Source organism: Lynx rufus, unplaced genomic scaffold, assembly GCF_022079265.1.
Source record: "Lynx rufus isolate CCGP_SWC_20201006 ecotype Redwood Valley unplaced genomic scaffold, mLynRuf1.p SCAF_10, whole genome shotgun sequence".
NCBI classification, from domain to species: Eukaryota; Metazoa; Chordata; class Mammalia; order Carnivora; family Felidae; genus Lynx; species Lynx rufus.
In genome coordinates, this window is record NW_025814824.1 from 2,911,703 (window position 1) to 2,926,695 (window position 14,993).

Here is a 14,993-nt window from a genome sequence, read left to right on the forward strand (position 1 = left end):
CTAGGGAGGGAGGAGGGATGTGTGGAAACCCATGGCCCCTTCTGCAGAGGCAGGGTCAGCTGGAAATGGGGAGGCACTCCTTGGAAGAGCCGTCGTTGAGTACGCGCTGTCTGGAAATACCTAGTGTCAGGAGGGTGGGGGCCCACCCCACCCCCAGTCTGCCCTCTCCCGGGCAGCGTGCAGGTGCCATCACAGGGATAGGACGACGCTTCTCCCCAGATCAGTCGATGGCTCTTTTGGATCTCCCCCAGAAGACACTAAACTCCCCTGAGAGCCATTGCCCGTGACAGGGTTGTGTGAGCATCCGTTTGATGAGGACGAGGGAGGTCACGGGCGGACGGGCAGTGTGGCGGCGGCCTGATGAGTGCGTCCCCTCCGTGTGGCAGTTGGGGCGGTGCCGGTTCTCTCCAGAGACCCCGCGTCGGGGAAGAAGGGCCACTTCAGCCAGGTGAAGACCCCACACAACCCCTTGGACTCCAGCGCCCCGCTGATGAAGAAGGGGAAGCAGAGGGAGGTCCCCAAGGCCAAGAAGCCGACGTCGTTGAAGAAGGTACAGGGTGGCCATTTGAAACCGGGCGCGGGAAAACCCGGGACTCTCCTGTGTGTGCGTTACGTCTTCCGGCCCCTAGCGTTTTACGTGTGGATGTGGACTCCCCTTGCATGAGCCCTGTGAAGAGGCGTGTGTGGTTCTCTGAAGAGCGGTCCCCCCCTGGGTGACAGGGCAGAGGGGACGCGGCAGGGCGCCCCTGCTGCTGCAGGCGGGGAGTGCTCGGCCGTGACGTTCTCCTTCTCACCCCACGCGGGGTCATCTGCCTGCCGTTCAGATTCCATGGATACGGGTCCCGTTGGGGCTGTCGCGGCCGGCAGAGGGTGGCCCGGGTCCAGCGTGCCCGGCTCTGCAGGCCCCGGGGAGGCGCGGTGTCCGCGAGCTGACCTCGGGTGGCGTGTTTTGCAGGAGAGCTTTTCGTTTGAGAGGACAAGCGTGTAGGTGTTTTAATCGCTTCTTTAATTTTAAAGATTATTTTGAAAGAACGGCAGGAGAGAAAGCAGCAGCGTCTCCAAGAAAACGCCGTGAGCCCGGCTCCTGCCAGTGACGCCGCGCTGGACGGAGAGAGCGGTGGCGACGAGGCCCCGGAACAAGCCGAGCCCTCAGGTACGGAGCGCGTTTGCTGCCCCGCGGGCTCCAGCGGGGGCGGCCGTGTGCGGGGCCATCGGGAGCCTGGTCGTGAAGGTGGGTCGTTGTCGGAGCCCCCGTGGGCGGACACATCTCCCGGCGCCTGCGCTCCAGCTCCGGGGACAGCGGGGCGAGGCCCCCAGGGCAATCCGTGAGTCCTCGAACGGTTCCCGCGACCTGAAGTGGCCGTGACGGTGACCGCCAGTAAGTGCAGGGCAGTTCTCCCAGCAGCGTGGGTCGTGGTGCCGTGCGGAGAGCACGCTCGGGAGCTTCTACTGAGCTACGCGCTCAGAGCAGGACACGGAGCGTGAGCCTGTGGTTCGCGGACTTCTCACAGAGCGAGCACGGCGCCCGGCTCAGAAGCACAGCAGCCCCCGTGCCCTCGGCCCGGGGCCTTGCCCAGACTTCGTTCCAGGGGAATCCTGCCACCTGTGCCCCTCCAGCCCGCGGCGTGTCTGTGGCCTGTGGCGGTAGTCCCCTGCCGCGTGGCACTGGGGTGTGTTCACAGGCCACGTGGCAGGTGGGCGTCCAGGGAGTTTCCGCTCTGGAGCCACCAGAAGCAGGGGCACCGGCAATGTGTGTGCGTGTGTGCGTGTGCGTGTGTGTGTGTGTGTGTGTGTGTGTAGGACGTGGGCACCCCCTGCTGTCGGCATGTGCCTGGAGGGGCTCTGGGCTTGGGGGTCCACTGCCATCCACCCTTAGATGCCTTCTGCCAGGCGGACTTCCTGGGGCTTTTCCGGGTCCGCCCCCCAGACGTCGTCCGTCACATATGCTGTCCTGGTGGGCAGACTTCTCTGGTGACGTGTCCCCTCCCGTGTACTTGGAAGTCTCCAGAAGTCACGGGGGGACCATGAGCTTGAAGCTCGTAGTTGGGATGTTTGAGTTTGGATCTCACCAAAGGGTCATTTGCTGAAGAAGCGGTCTGAACCGTTATGTATGAAGAGTCAAGAACTGTGTAATTTAAAACTGGGTGATACGAACTTCAGGTTAAATTTCAAAATTAAATCTGGCCACTGAACTGCCCGTTTCGGGATGGCTAAAATGGTAAATTGTAGGAGTGTCCCTCCAGCGATCGTCAGTGGCTAAGTCGGGTTGGGGAGGGAGCAGAGCGGGAGGTGGTCCTTCTGTTTCTGCCAAGCCGTCGGCATGCGTCCCGTCACCAGCCCGCCCGGTGTGGCGTCCAGCGGTGGCATTGTGACGGGGCTGCTCTGGAGGCCCCAGCCCGCAGGTGCGTGCCACGGCCTCTTTCTCTGTGGCGTCGCAGAGGGGACGGAGGAGTCGGCGGCCCCCACTCCCACGGGGCAATGCAAGTCAGAAGAGCCGCCGAGAACCGAGCCCCAGAAGGAGGCGGACGGCCTCTGCCCGGTCCCCGACGGCGCTGGCTGCCCCAGGATCCACAGCCGGAGGTTCCGGGAGTGAGTGACGGTCCGGGGCGGGCGGTGCTTGCTCTGGCGTTGAGCGCCGGGCCCTCCTGTCGTGACGTGCCCGGCCGTGGGGCCAGGCCCGGTTTCCGTCCTCGTCCTGACCCCACGTCCGGCCACCTGATCTGCGGGGCGTTTGTCCTGCTGGTGCGAAGGCAGAGGCGCTCTGCAGTCGAGGTTGGCGTTGCGGGGGGATGAGCGGGGAGCGGCCGGCTCCGTCTCGTGCTCTGCTCTCTGGGGAGCTCGCCTCCTTCCAGGGCACAGTCCACACTCGGGGTGTGGGTTTTGTGAGCAGCAGCGGCCGTGGGGCTCAGTGGCGGGCCGCTGGGGGAGCCGGGCACAGTGGCTCTGTCCCTTGTGGTCGGGGCTCAGGGAGGACACGAAACCCCGTGGGCCGGGAGCCCCGGGTCTTTGGCCCCCGGAGGGCTGTGCGGTTGCCGCAGCTGCCTCGGCCCCCTTCTTTCAGTTACTGCAGCCAGATGCTGAGCAAGGAGGTGGACGCCTGCGTCACGGACCTGCTCAGAGAGCTGGTGCGCTTCCAAGACCGGATGTACCAGAAGGATCCGGTCAAGGCCAAGACCAAGCGCCGGCTGGTGCTGGGGCTGAGGGAGGTGCTCAAGCACCTGAAGCTCAGGAAGCTGAAGTGCATCATCATCTCCCCCAACTGTGAGAAGATTCAGTCGAAAGGTAACCAGCTGGGCCGTGGCGTCCCTGCACGGCCGCAGCCGGGGCGGCTTCTCCCCGCCTGTGATCGGGGGCCGTCTCCAGGGGGCCACCTGCCCACCCGGGGCCCCGCTCTGTGTTCCCGCCGAGGCTGCGGCCTCTTTGCTTTGAGGCCAAAGAAACTTACTACGTCGCGTCAGTGTGTCCGAGGAAAAGGGAGCCGGCGGCTTGCGGTCGTTTTACAGGGACGGCTTGGTAAGGCGGCCTGGGACCGTGTGCGAGTGCCGCGTCTGCTCAAGGGGCCTTTCGTCTGCCGATTCTGAACTTGAGTTTTAAGTGGCAGCTGTCTGAGCGTTCTGTTCGTCTCGGTTGTCTCGTCTGAGCACTGGGAGGTCACACCTGGGGGGGGGCTCTCCGCTCTCGCAGACACTGAGGGCTGGGAGCAGCGGACCGTCCCAGAGTCTCTCCCGGGGAGTCACATGGAACACACGCGTGGGGTGTCGTCCACCCGGGGAGCCCATTCACCATCCGCACCCAGGGGTGTCCCTCCCAGGGGATTTATGGGCGGCTGGTTGTGGACACCCTGTGCCCAGCCTGACTCACAGAGGGAGGTGGTGTTCAGCATGAGCCCCCTCGTGGCCGCCCCATAGCCCCTCTCACAGCGGTGTGTGGGGAGCCCTCCGGAAACCCAAGTTGTGGCTCTGGCCATGGGTCCCCTGAGAAGCAGCCCTTTGAAGGGACAGTGGCCATGGTGTCACTGCTCACATAGCATTTGTGGTCAACGCCAGGTGTGGGGGACAGGGACATGGACCAGAGGGTCCCTGCATTTGTGGTCAGCTCTGGGGGTGGGGGACATGGACCAGAGGGGCCCCGGCATTTGTGGTCAGCTCTGGGGGTGGGGGACACAGGCCAGAGGGGGGCCCCGGCATTTGTGGTCAGCTCTGGGGGTGGGGGACACAGGCCAGAGGGGGGCCCCGGCATTTGTGGTCAGCTCTGGGGGTGGGGGACACAGGGCAAAGGGGGGCCCTGGCATTCGTGGTCAGCCCTGGGGGTGGGGGACATGGACCAGAGGGGCCCTGGCATTTGTGGTCAGCTCTGGGGGTGGGGGACACAGGCCAGAGCGGGGCTCCGGCATTTGTGGTCAGCTCTGGGGGTGGGGGACACAGGGCAGAGGGGGGCCCTGGCATTTGTGGTCAGCCCTGGGGGTGGGGGACATGGACCAGAGGGGCCCTGGCATTTGTGGTCAGCTCTGGGGGTGGGGGGACACGGGCCAGAGGGGGCTCCCGCAGTTTCTAGCAGTAAGTGGGGAATAGCTCGCTGTGGTTGTGGCTAAGGAGCACGCCCGCCTCCCCTCCTGTGCGCTCACCTCCTGTCAGCCCAGAAGTGCTAGTCCTTGGATGTTTCTGCCCCCAGAGCATGCTTCCCTGGTCCCCACATGCATCTGGGCCAGGGTCTGGGCAGAATGGAGGGATGTGGAGCTTAAATGTTAATCAGACTGGTTGCAGATTGACCCGGTTCCCAGCGCAGCAGCGTATGCTTTCAAGAAGTTTCTCTCGGAAGAAAATCAAATAGTTCTACGTAACTAGGCGCTGGGGGACATGGGCAACGTTTTCTCCCCAGGCAGATATTAGGTGCTCCACACGGGGGTCTGTCTGTGCACAGAGGAGCTGGGCCAGGACCCCGCAGCAAGCCCGGTGCTGGCGCTCCTTTCTTTTGAGGAGTAAGCCCTCCAGATTCCTCCCGACCCCCAGAGGAGCCACCATTCCCACATTTGACGTGTCCTTGATGGTGTCTGCGCGCGCGCGCGCGCGTGTGTGTGTGTGTGTGTGTGTGTGTGTGAGAGAGAGAGAGAGAAAGAGAGAGAGAGATTTGGTCCTGGCCCTGTTGGCACCTTGGTTTTTAGCTTGATGGTCTGTCTGGGGAGCCAGCTCGTAACTCTGCACACACTTGTGTTGCTCGGACGGGACTTAGGGATGTTCTGGTGGTTTCTGGACGTCTCTAGTGCTGCACAGGGATGTGCTGTGCATGCTGTCCTTTCTGGTGGGGACATCTCGAGGACGAAAGGGCTGGTGCATTTGGGGGTCGTGTGGGTCACGCACCTGCACCCAGAACCTTCTGTGTAGGTGGGGGGCAGCTTTGCACTTTCCTGGGAACTGTTGGCTCATGTTCTTCGCCCACTCGTGTTTGGGGATGTTGATCTTTTTATTTTTTTTTTTAATTTTTTTTTTAAATTTTTTTATTTTATTTTATTTTATTTTTTTAATTTCTTTTTTTTTCAACATTTATTTATTTTTGGGACAGAGAGAGACAGAGCATGAACGGGGGAGGGGCAGAGAGAGAGAAGGAGACACAGAATCGGAAACAGGCTCCAGGCTCTGAGCCATCAGCCCAGAGCCTGACGCGGGGCTCGAACTCACGGACCGCGAGATCGTGACCTGGCTGAAGTCGGACGCTTAACCGACTGCGCCACCCAGGCGCCCCGATGTTGATCTTTTTAATACTGACGTGTGCCTTTTTATATAATAGGAAAGCTCCTTGGGTAAGAGTTGTACTTTCCTGGTTTGTCATTTGCCTGTTTTCAAAACATCGTTTTGGCCACGCGAGGATCCTGGGTGGTGTTATCATGTTGGTGTTTTTTATTCTTGTTTTTTTAATTGGCTCTAGGTTTTATGCCATTTCTCAACCACAGCACTCCAAGGTTATTAAAGGTTTTTTTATATCGTTTTTCTTAGTTCTTCCACGTTTTCATTTTTGTGTTTAGGTAGACTATATTTCATTTCAGATGGGTCTTTCCAGAGGCCGACCCAGTTGTCCTCTTTCCTCTGCTTCACAGTGCTCCCCCCGACAGCGCTCAGTCCCACACAGTAGGGTCGCTTCTGGAACCCACCTTATTACAGCAAGCTCTCCTACCTGGTGAGGCTAGCCTGACGGTAGTTCCCTTTTTCAAAGGGCTTCTTCTCACTTGCATATTTCTGTCGTGTTATTTTTCCTCAAAAAAAAAAAAAAAAAAAAAAAATCCTAACTGTAGTGAGAGTATTTCAGAAGTTTCAGGTGAACACAGAAGTGGTGTGTGGTCCCGGGACCACTGTGTCCCAGAGCACAGGCCCCTTTGTGATCTTTGTTCCCGGAGCACCTTGAAGCTGCTCTGTAGATCTTGATAAACCTGGTCCTACCTGCTGTGGTCTTTGGTGGCTGTCCACACCCACCCTTGCTGGTACTGCTGGCCTTCGTGAGGACTCGTTAGGTGTGTGTGACTTGTGCACAGACACCCACGTGCAGCTGTCTTGTAGTAAAGGTTTTGGGGTGGCGGGCGCGTCACCTGCACACAGAGTCCTTGGCGCCTCGCTCGGAGGCAGGGTGGGTGGTGAGCCCGCGGCCCGCCCGTTGGTGTAGGACCCTCAGTGACCTCTGTATGTGGGGTGCAGCCCGTCCCTTGCACACGGGAGCTGATACACAGGGGACAGGTGACCAGTGGCCTGAGACACAGCGAGTGTTGAGTGAACACTAAGCGCAGTTGGCTCATTCATGTGACCAGAATAGATTTCTCCTTCCTGTTTGGCCTTTGTCCATGGTTTCTGGCTCACAGTTCCCCACATCCTTGGAGTTTCCCAGGACCACAAGAAAGGTGTTTTGTTACGTTAATGAGGTGATTTTTGGACCCCGCCCAAGCTGGGGCTGGTTGCCAAGAGAGCCAGCCGAGAAATGAGAGGGTTGGAACCTGGGTCCCAGTCGGCCCCTACCCCTGGCCCCCAGGGAGGGGCTGGGGGTGGAGCCCGTGACTTAGTGGGTCCTATGACTAGTCTGGAAGCCTCCACACAGTCCCGCCCGGACTGGGGTAGGGGAGCTTCCCGGTCGGTGCACAGGAGACGCCGGGGTAGTGGCGCACCCGGAGTGGGCATGGCCTCCCCGTGCGTCTCTTCCCGCGCTGGCGACTCGAGATCTTTGTCACATCCTTTAATAAACTGGGCAAACGTGAGCAAGGCTTTTCTGGGGTGAGCGCTGTGAGCCTCTAGCAACTTAGAAGAATGGAAGGAGAGAGTGTGGGGCCCCGCAGCGTGTCGCCCCTTGGTCCAGAGCTTGGGGAACGCAGGGACGTGTGCGGGCACCAGAGGTGGGGCCTGGGGGTCGGGGGGGTCTCCTGGGACAGACCCACCCTGTGCGGTCTGACACGCTCTCCAGGCAAGAGTGTCGGGAGGGGCGGAATTCTTGCACAGCCAGTGTTGTCTCAGAATTGCTTGGTGGCGTGGCCCCCGCCCATGTGGGAACTGGGTCCAGAGACACTTCTAGAAGACTGAGACTTCACTGTCCCTTAGGATGACGACGCAGACGTGTTTTAGTACGTTGAGGGAGTGCCTCTTTTGGAGAGTTGCGCTCTGCCTCGAGGGTGGCCACGCCCTGGCAGTGACCGGCTCGTCCCGGTGACGTGCGGCACGGGCCTCGCTTGACTAGAGAGTGGCTGGGCCGTGTTGCTGTCTGTAGAAAAAAGCCCTTTGCGACCAGGGTCACTGCTACGCTGCATGTGACGCGTTTCCCGTCGGTTGTTGTCCCTGACCAGGCGGGCTGGACGATACCCTGCACACCATCATCGGTTATGCCTGCGAGCAGAACATCCCTTTCGTGTTCGCTCTCAACCGCAAGGCTCTGGGGCGCAGTTTGAACAAGGCCGTCCCTGTCAGCGTGGTGGGCATCTTCAGCTACGACGGGGCCCAGGTGAGCCGGGCGTCCCCGGCAGGGCAGCCCCGAGCCCGGGGCCCACAGGGCACGTGCGGCGATTCTGAATCGGCTCTGAGCTCGCCGCTGCTCGGAGACGCCTCACGTGGCCAGCGTCCCCGCCAGCCGTCCCCCTGCTTCCCCAGGGAGGGTGCCGTCCCCGACGGGCAGAGACCCTTAGTCCCCCCCGTGGGGAGGGGGCGTCACCTGTGCCCTCGCTTCCGTCCCAGGACCAGTTCCACAGGATGGTGGAGCTGACGATGGCCGCCCGGCAGGCGTACAAGACCATGCTGGAGAACGCACGCCAGGAGCTGGCGGGGGAGCCTGGGCCCCCCGCCCCGGGCAGCCCGCCCCCACAGGGCCCCCCTGCTCCTGCCGCCGGGAGAGATGAGCCACGCTACAGTGAGTGCGGGGGGGCCGGGGGCGGAGATGTGCGGGGACGTGGCGGGGGAGGTGGGAATGGGCGGAGCGCCCAGGACAGCAGCACGGCCACCCCGCGGCAGGGCCCGCTGCTGAAGGCCGGCTCGGGTCCCGCCTGGTGTCCCGAGAGCTGGTCCCACGCGGACCTCGGGGCAGACGGCACCTGAGTGGAGTGTGGCCGTGAGGACAGCGCTGTCCCGAGGCCAGTGTGTGCTGATGGCCGGCTGGGGGAGTCCGTGCCAGGCCCGAGTGGGGACCGAGCCCCGGGCGGCACGCCTCCCGGAGGAGCCTGTCCCTTAGCTGTGCTGCTGTCTCCCTTCTAGTGGAAATCTGGAGAGAACACCTAGAAGCCTACAGTCGGGGTGCCCTGGAGCTGGAGGACTCTCTGGAGGCTTCAACCTCGCAGATGATGAACCTGAACTTATAGGAAGACTCCTCGGGGTGTGTTGTGTATTTGGGGTGAGGAAGGGGGGTGTGGAAGACTCTGGGGCCTTCTTCACAGTTCTTCTTGGCCTCGTGTATTCTGTGTGGCTGTTCGATTGGGAGGCGAATCCGAGATGTGCATCCCGGGGACGGGCGTTCGGGTGTGCTGGCGGGAACCTTTCCAAAAATTCCGAAGTCGTGGCTTTGGGTCTGTGAGCACGCGGAGTCTGGAAAGGACTGGAATGTGTGTGCTGCTCGGAGTTCTTTGCCGTGAAGGAACCGCCTCCGATGTGGCAGAGCTGAGCCACGTTCGTTTGTGGAAGGAGCCACGGGGTCACGGCCGGGCCGCTGCTCCTGGCCACTGCTCTTGGCCGCGGACCCAGCAGGGCCGCAAAGCAGTAGCCAGGCGGGGCGGGGCCGCTTTTGAGGCAGGGGACTTGCTGGGGACCTGGCTTTCTGGCTGGAAGATGTGGGGATACTTGGAGGATTTGCTAAAATGAGCCTCAGAGGGAAAATTGGTTCTTTAATCTTTGACCTCTTGATATGGATTATTCCTTTTTGTCTTTATTTTTCAAAGAAGCGATGTATATTGAAGTTCCTAAATTTCAGTTTTGATAATCTACAAATCCTTTCTTTCTCTCGTAAACGAACATATTGTGACCGTGGTTTCTGTCTGGGAGGCCAGCAGGATGTTGCCCGCGTGCTCTCCTGTAGGAGGGCGTATTTATCTGGAATAAAGAGTGATGATTTGAGAGCCCTGCACCTCTGGCCGGCTCAGGCTCGTGGGGCCCCCGCGGCCTGGCCCGCGCCCCTCGGCGCTGTGGCTTGAATGGCAGGGGCCCGAGCGGGGCGGGGTTTGTGTGCCCGGACCCTGCCCGGCCTGCTCCTCTCCTGTCACACAGCAAGCGGCACAGGCGGGGCTTCACTGGTGCTCAGCTCAGCAACGGCTCGCGTTGGCTTTGCAAACACTTTTAGGTGAGATCGGTCACGTCACGTGCTGTACCCGAGAGGCGAGTGGCTTGTGGCGAGCCAGAGTGAGTGACGACAGAAGTGGCCTGTGGTGTGGACGTGTCAGACACCAGGCTGTCCTGTCTTCTGGACACTGGCTGCTCCTAGTGTGTGTCTGCTTCTCTGTTTGCGTCCTGAGCTGTTTAAACGGGGGGCTTGGTCGGCTTAGCGACCACTCTTGATTTCGGCTCAGGGCTCAGGTCACCATCTCCTGGTTCATGGGATTGAGCCCTGTGTCGGGCTCTGTGCTGACAGCACGGAGCCTGCTTGGGATGTTCTCTCTCTGCCCCTCCCTCTGCACAGTCTTATTCTCTCAAAATATATAAACTTTAAGTAGATAACTAATTAAAAAAAATTAAGTGGGGAGACGTGCAGTGAGGCCGCCCAGGCCCTCAGTCCTGTCCCCAGGGTTCTCCCTTGGGGGCCAGGAGGAGTGGCGTGGGCAGGGCTTTTCCTGCTGTCCCCGGTCAGCATGTCCCAAGTTTGCCGTCATGGGTATGGAACTCAGATTATGGAGAGAGACGTTTCCAGAGGTAACCTATAGGGAGAAGGTTAAACTGAAGAATTTCGGCGGGGGATGCTGGCCCTGTGTTCAGAGCCCCAGCCCTGGGCCCGTGGAGCGTGGATCTCAGGGGAGGGGGTCTGGTGCTCCTCGTGTGACTCAGTGCTGGGGCTGGCCTGGTCGCATCACCTCCCCAGCAGAGGCTCCTGCCACAGGTGACACGGCGGCCCGCGCGGTGCCGACGGCGCCGCAGGAAGCGCACACACCTCATCCCGTTTAGTTTTATTTTTCTCACCAGCGCAGAGAAGCACATGCCTCCTAACCACGTTTCCCAGCAGAGCTTTCTGTTTCCCCGTCCCGCTTTCTGTTGGGCACGAGAGCGCTCGGGCTGCAGCGCACGTGGGCGAGCCTCGCAGACACGGCGAGCGGCACCCGGAGGTCCCGGGCTCAGAGCCCTCGTGGCCTCCCCGGGCGGCCGGAGCCGCGCCTGCTCGGGAACCCACGCTGCGCGCCCGCGGCCTTCCACGGCAAATGCCGTCGCCACGGGTGATGGCGTGAGCGGGGCGGATCTGGCCCCAGCCGGCCGTCCTCAGGAAGTCGCGTTCGCGGCGGATCCCGCACGTAGCCGGCGGGACACGTGTGTGGCTTCGTAACGAGGGCTCTGGCCGCAGGCTGAGGTCGCGAGCGGAGACGGTGTCCGTGTGCTGGGTCGTGGGGAGCCACGGCTCTGCTTTGAACAGAGGCTTTGGTTTTCTGGTACGTGCATTCCGTTAAAAGCCGTCGTTCCGTAAGCGGGAGGTGTCCGTGAGGTCAGGCTGTGTGGCGTTAGGCTCCATGTGGACGCATCCGCCGGGTGGCGCCACCCGGAGGAACCTGGACCGACCTGCCGGCTGCTGCGCCTCCTGCAAGCTCGGGTCCCGCAGAACTTTCTAAAGCGGCCCGGCGCCCTGAGACCATGAGGGAGCCGGGGAGGAAGCCCACGAGGCCTTCAGTCCCTGTGGTCCCTGGGTCGGACCTCGTGGTCACCCGAGGTTGGAGGCCAGTTCCTGCCACTGGCCTGGACGCCCTGTCCCTGCCACGTGGCAGTTCGGCAGCCCTGCGGGAAGGTGGCAAGCAGCAGCCGGGCTAACGCGGGGCTCCGGCCCGTGCCGAACCAGGAAGTCGCCCCGGTGACGCGGAGTGGCCGCGGAGCGCAACAGCAGTGTTTCTGGAAGAGGACCCGTCACGCACACCACCGTCTACCTATTCCAGGTCTGTCTGTAGCTCAGGACCTGTCCTGGCTTCCTGTTTCTGCCAGACAGACCCTTCTGTCCCACATAAGCACTAACTTTTTAACACAGGTTCTGGATTCTGTCACAGAAGCTGGGGTATGGTCACATCTCAGTAGGCAATGTGGCAGCCACTGTCCTGGGGTCTCTCCAGTGGCCGCGGGCTCGGCTGGGAGTCGGCACCATGTCCTGGGGCCTAAAGGGCGCCCTTGTCACAGCTTTCCTGAAAGAACAGTGCAGAACTGTGAGTTCCTGGCAGAACACGTGCCCTTCCCGCTCCCCCCACTGTCGTACACACGGGAGGAGGCCTCAAGCGTCGCGGCCCACGTGCACCTCCTTTGGGTCTAGGAGGGCCTTCGAGGAAGGGGGCCCATGCGGGCTAAGTTTGCAGGACTCACAAACACTCAGCCTGTGTTGGCAGCAAGGAGAGAGCTCACGTCTGAAGGCCTGTGTTCGAGCCACAGGGTGTCTCCTCCGGTAAATCTCTGGCCTTGTAGCTGCCCTCCCGGCTGCGTTAGCGACCCGGGAGCTGGGGACACCTGTCCTATCTCCTCACTGCTGGGACAGCAGTCCCCCCACCAAGAGGGGGTGCAGCCAGCGGGCCCTCCCCTGCATCTGTTCCCCCCCCCTCCCCCCAGCCATGCTGACCCTTCCCAGGGATCTGCCTGGAGCCCAGAGGCTGCAGGTTACAGAAAGCACAGTGACTGGGCCAAGAGCACACACGTGGGGTCCCAGCAGGACCCACCCGGCCAGCCCCTGCCCACCCTGGGCCCGGCCACACACCCACGCCTTCCTCCAGCTGTGCATCATGCGGTCGTGCTCCCCAGCCACAGCCTTCCAGGCGGCCAGCTCTCTGGTCCACTGCTCCTGGTGGGTCGCCTCTGCAAGACAAGTGGGGCGCCGGCTGTCAGCCTTGCCGGCCTTTGAGGCACGGCGGGTGCGTGCGGGCCGCCGAGGCCATTCTGAGAGCCGGGTCTCTGGTTCGGTAGCGGGTGAGGCGCCCACTCCTCTGGCCTTGCCTTCTGGCTGTGGGGACTTCCACGGTCAGCAGCCCCCTCCTGCCCTTCCCCAGGCCACCAGCCCCAGGGTCACGCCGGCCCCGTCCTCATCCTGCATGAGTCCTGTCCGGGCAGGAAAGGCGCTCTCCCTCCGCATTTTGGGGTGATGCAGGGACCTCCCCCAGGAGGCCGCGGGAGCTTGATCTGTGGGGCTGTGAGGGTGGCGCAGGCCAGACAGCTGTGGTTGTTTGGAAACAGAAACACACCATGTCCCTGCTCTGCCCGTGGCCCGTGTTGCTCGTTTCAGAAGTGAGTGCCAGGGACCTGAGCCCACGAGACGTAAAGCGGAACTTACTCCTTGAGCAGGACTGGGCCGGGGCCTGGGCTCCAGAGGCACCTTCAGGGGTCCTTAACCCCAAGGGACCCTGCAGGGACTCCCGTCCTGAGAGAGTCCCTGCGTTCCTAACACCCCTGCCCTGGCACCCCCGTCAGTAGACACGACAGGCTGGGTGGGCAGGCAGGCACGTCCCGAGATGTCCCGACTGTGCTCACGTCCTAGCCCGCCACCCGAGATCAAGGTCGGGTCACCGTCTGTGAACCGAGGACCAGAGCCTGCCTCCCAGGCAGCCGGGGTGACAGGTGAGCATGGTGGTTTCTGTGTTTCCACTCAGCTCTTTGCGGACAGTGCTGCCCCCGTGTTTACGTGAAGATTCGGTTTACGTGACGCAGGCAGGCAGGACACTTTCCAGAAAGGGGAAGAACAGGGATTCCCGCCGGGAGAGCTTTGCAATTACTTCTTTCTCTCCCCAGTCCTGTCCTGGAAGGACAGGGACCTTTTCAGCAGGGCCCTAAACGTAAACTCTCGCAAGCGGACAGAAGAGGAAACCCCAAAAACCTGGAATCTGAAAAGCAGAGGCACCCGTGGAAACTGAGCAGACCTGAGAAAGCGGGACCCCAGGCCAGCAACGGGGAGGCCAGACGCTCGGGTGGGGGGCCGGGCCCTTTGCACACGCGCTGCCTCACAGGAGGCCAGCGGCTCGGAAAACGGGTCCAGAAAGAGCACAGGAAGTAGAGTGGAGCGGAGGAAACAAGTGTCCACACCTCCCCGAGGAAGAGCAGGCTTCCAGCGGCCCCCGGGCCGGCCGGGCGGGAAACCCCCAGCAGGCCTGGGCGGCCGTGCGCAAAGCATGCGGACGTGACGTGAGGCAGGCCTCCACGTGGCAGGGGAGGGGACTTGGGGACAGAGAAGGGAGACGCGGGCTCTCAGGACCGGTGTCCCAGACGCGCCAAGGAGTGAACGGGTGGCAGGAGGTGGGTGCGGAAGCGCCGCCAGCGCCGGGGAGGCTGGCCGGGCACGGGCCACACGCTCCTCCCTCCTGCCGGCCGCCAGGGCACCAGCACGCCCGCCGTCGGAGCTGGGAGCGCGGTAGGGGCGGGGGCCACTCACCGTGTCTCACGACGGTCACCCGCACTTTGGAGGTCCCGTTGCCCGCAGAGGACAGGACGGAGCAGCGGTACTCGGCGCTTTCTCGGATGGCGTCTCGCAGCCAGCTGAGCACGTGGGCCCTGCCGTCGGGCAGCGCGTGGGTCTGCATGGGGACGCACATCTCCAGTTCTCGGCCGTTCTTCTCCCAGACAAAGTGGACGTCTGCGGGCCCTGGGGACACACAGACCATCTCTACCCGGTGGCCCCCGGACTCCCACCGAGGACCCATGGGAACCGGGGTGGGGACAGGCGGTGTGGAGGCACCCACGCCAGGGGCCTCTGTTGTCCCAGCTGGACCCACGGTGAGGGGCAGGACAGCTTTCATGCCAGTCCTTGTGTCCCCAGAGGAGGCGTGTGCCCCCGTGACCCCGGGAGAAGAGGCGGGCCCTCACTGCCCTCCCCCGGGCTCCCTGCTCCTTCACCTCAGATGTTCTTTCAAACCAAAACTCGGTGCCGTGCAGCACACGCTGAGGCCGTCAGGGGGCACCTCCCCCATGGAGTGCCCGGTGACCGTGCCCTGGGCCAGGTGTCCATTCTGCACGGAGGGTCTGTGCCTGGGAACTCCACCTCCCAGCCCTGCTCCCATCTGTGACCAGAACCTCTGCTTCCGTGGGGGCCGCCCCTGCCTCCCCAGAACCTAAGTTGGGGGCAGGGCACTGAGAAGGGCCGAAGACCCCTCCGTCCCCACTGCCCCCTCCTCTCTGCCTGTGCCAGGCGGCACGGCACCAGGGGGTGGGCTGTGAGCCGACCTAGACCAAAGCCAGCCCCTCCTAATCATGATCTCCCTGAGAGCCCTGTTTCTAAAATCAAGATTCTGGGGCACCCGGTAGCTCAGTTCACCATCAACTCAATTTCAGCTCAGGTCACGATCCCACAGTTTGTGGGATCGAGCCCCACATTGGGCTCTGTGCTGACAGTGT

The 14,993-nt window shown here is 62.2% G+C and overlaps 2 protein-coding genes across 4 annotated transcripts in view; one reads left to right on the forward strand and one right to left on the reverse strand.

The window, feature by feature from the left end:
• SECISBP2 (SECIS binding protein 2) overlaps positions 1-9,563 on the forward strand; it is a 40,853-nt gene extending 31,290 nt beyond the window's left edge. For all 3 annotated transcript variants that reach the window (XM_047100835.1, XM_047100853.1, XM_047100843.1), the window contains exons 11-17: positions 387-550; positions 1,018-1,153; positions 2,439-2,589; positions 3,062-3,282; positions 7,814-7,968; positions 8,199-8,370; positions 8,712-9,563. In XM_047100835.1, coding sequence (XP_046956791.1) covers positions 387-550; positions 1,018-1,153; positions 2,439-2,589; positions 3,062-3,282; positions 7,814-7,968; positions 8,199-8,370; positions 8,712-8,815 — 1,103 coding nt within the window. In that variant the 3' untranslated portion in view covers positions 8,816-9,563. The remainder of the gene's footprint in view (positions 1-386; positions 551-1,017; positions 1,154-2,438; positions 2,590-3,061; positions 3,283-7,813; positions 7,969-8,198; positions 8,371-8,711) is intronic.
• Positions 9,564-13,478: 3,915 nt separating this feature from the next.
• On the reverse strand, positions 13,479-14,993 carry LOC124527704 (uncharacterized). The gene has a single exon (XM_047100878.1). It carries the CDS (start codon positions 14,396-14,398, stop codon positions 13,607-13,609), a length of 792 nt encoding a protein of 263 aa, XP_046956834.1. The 5' UTR covers positions 14,399-14,993; the 3' UTR covers positions 13,479-13,606.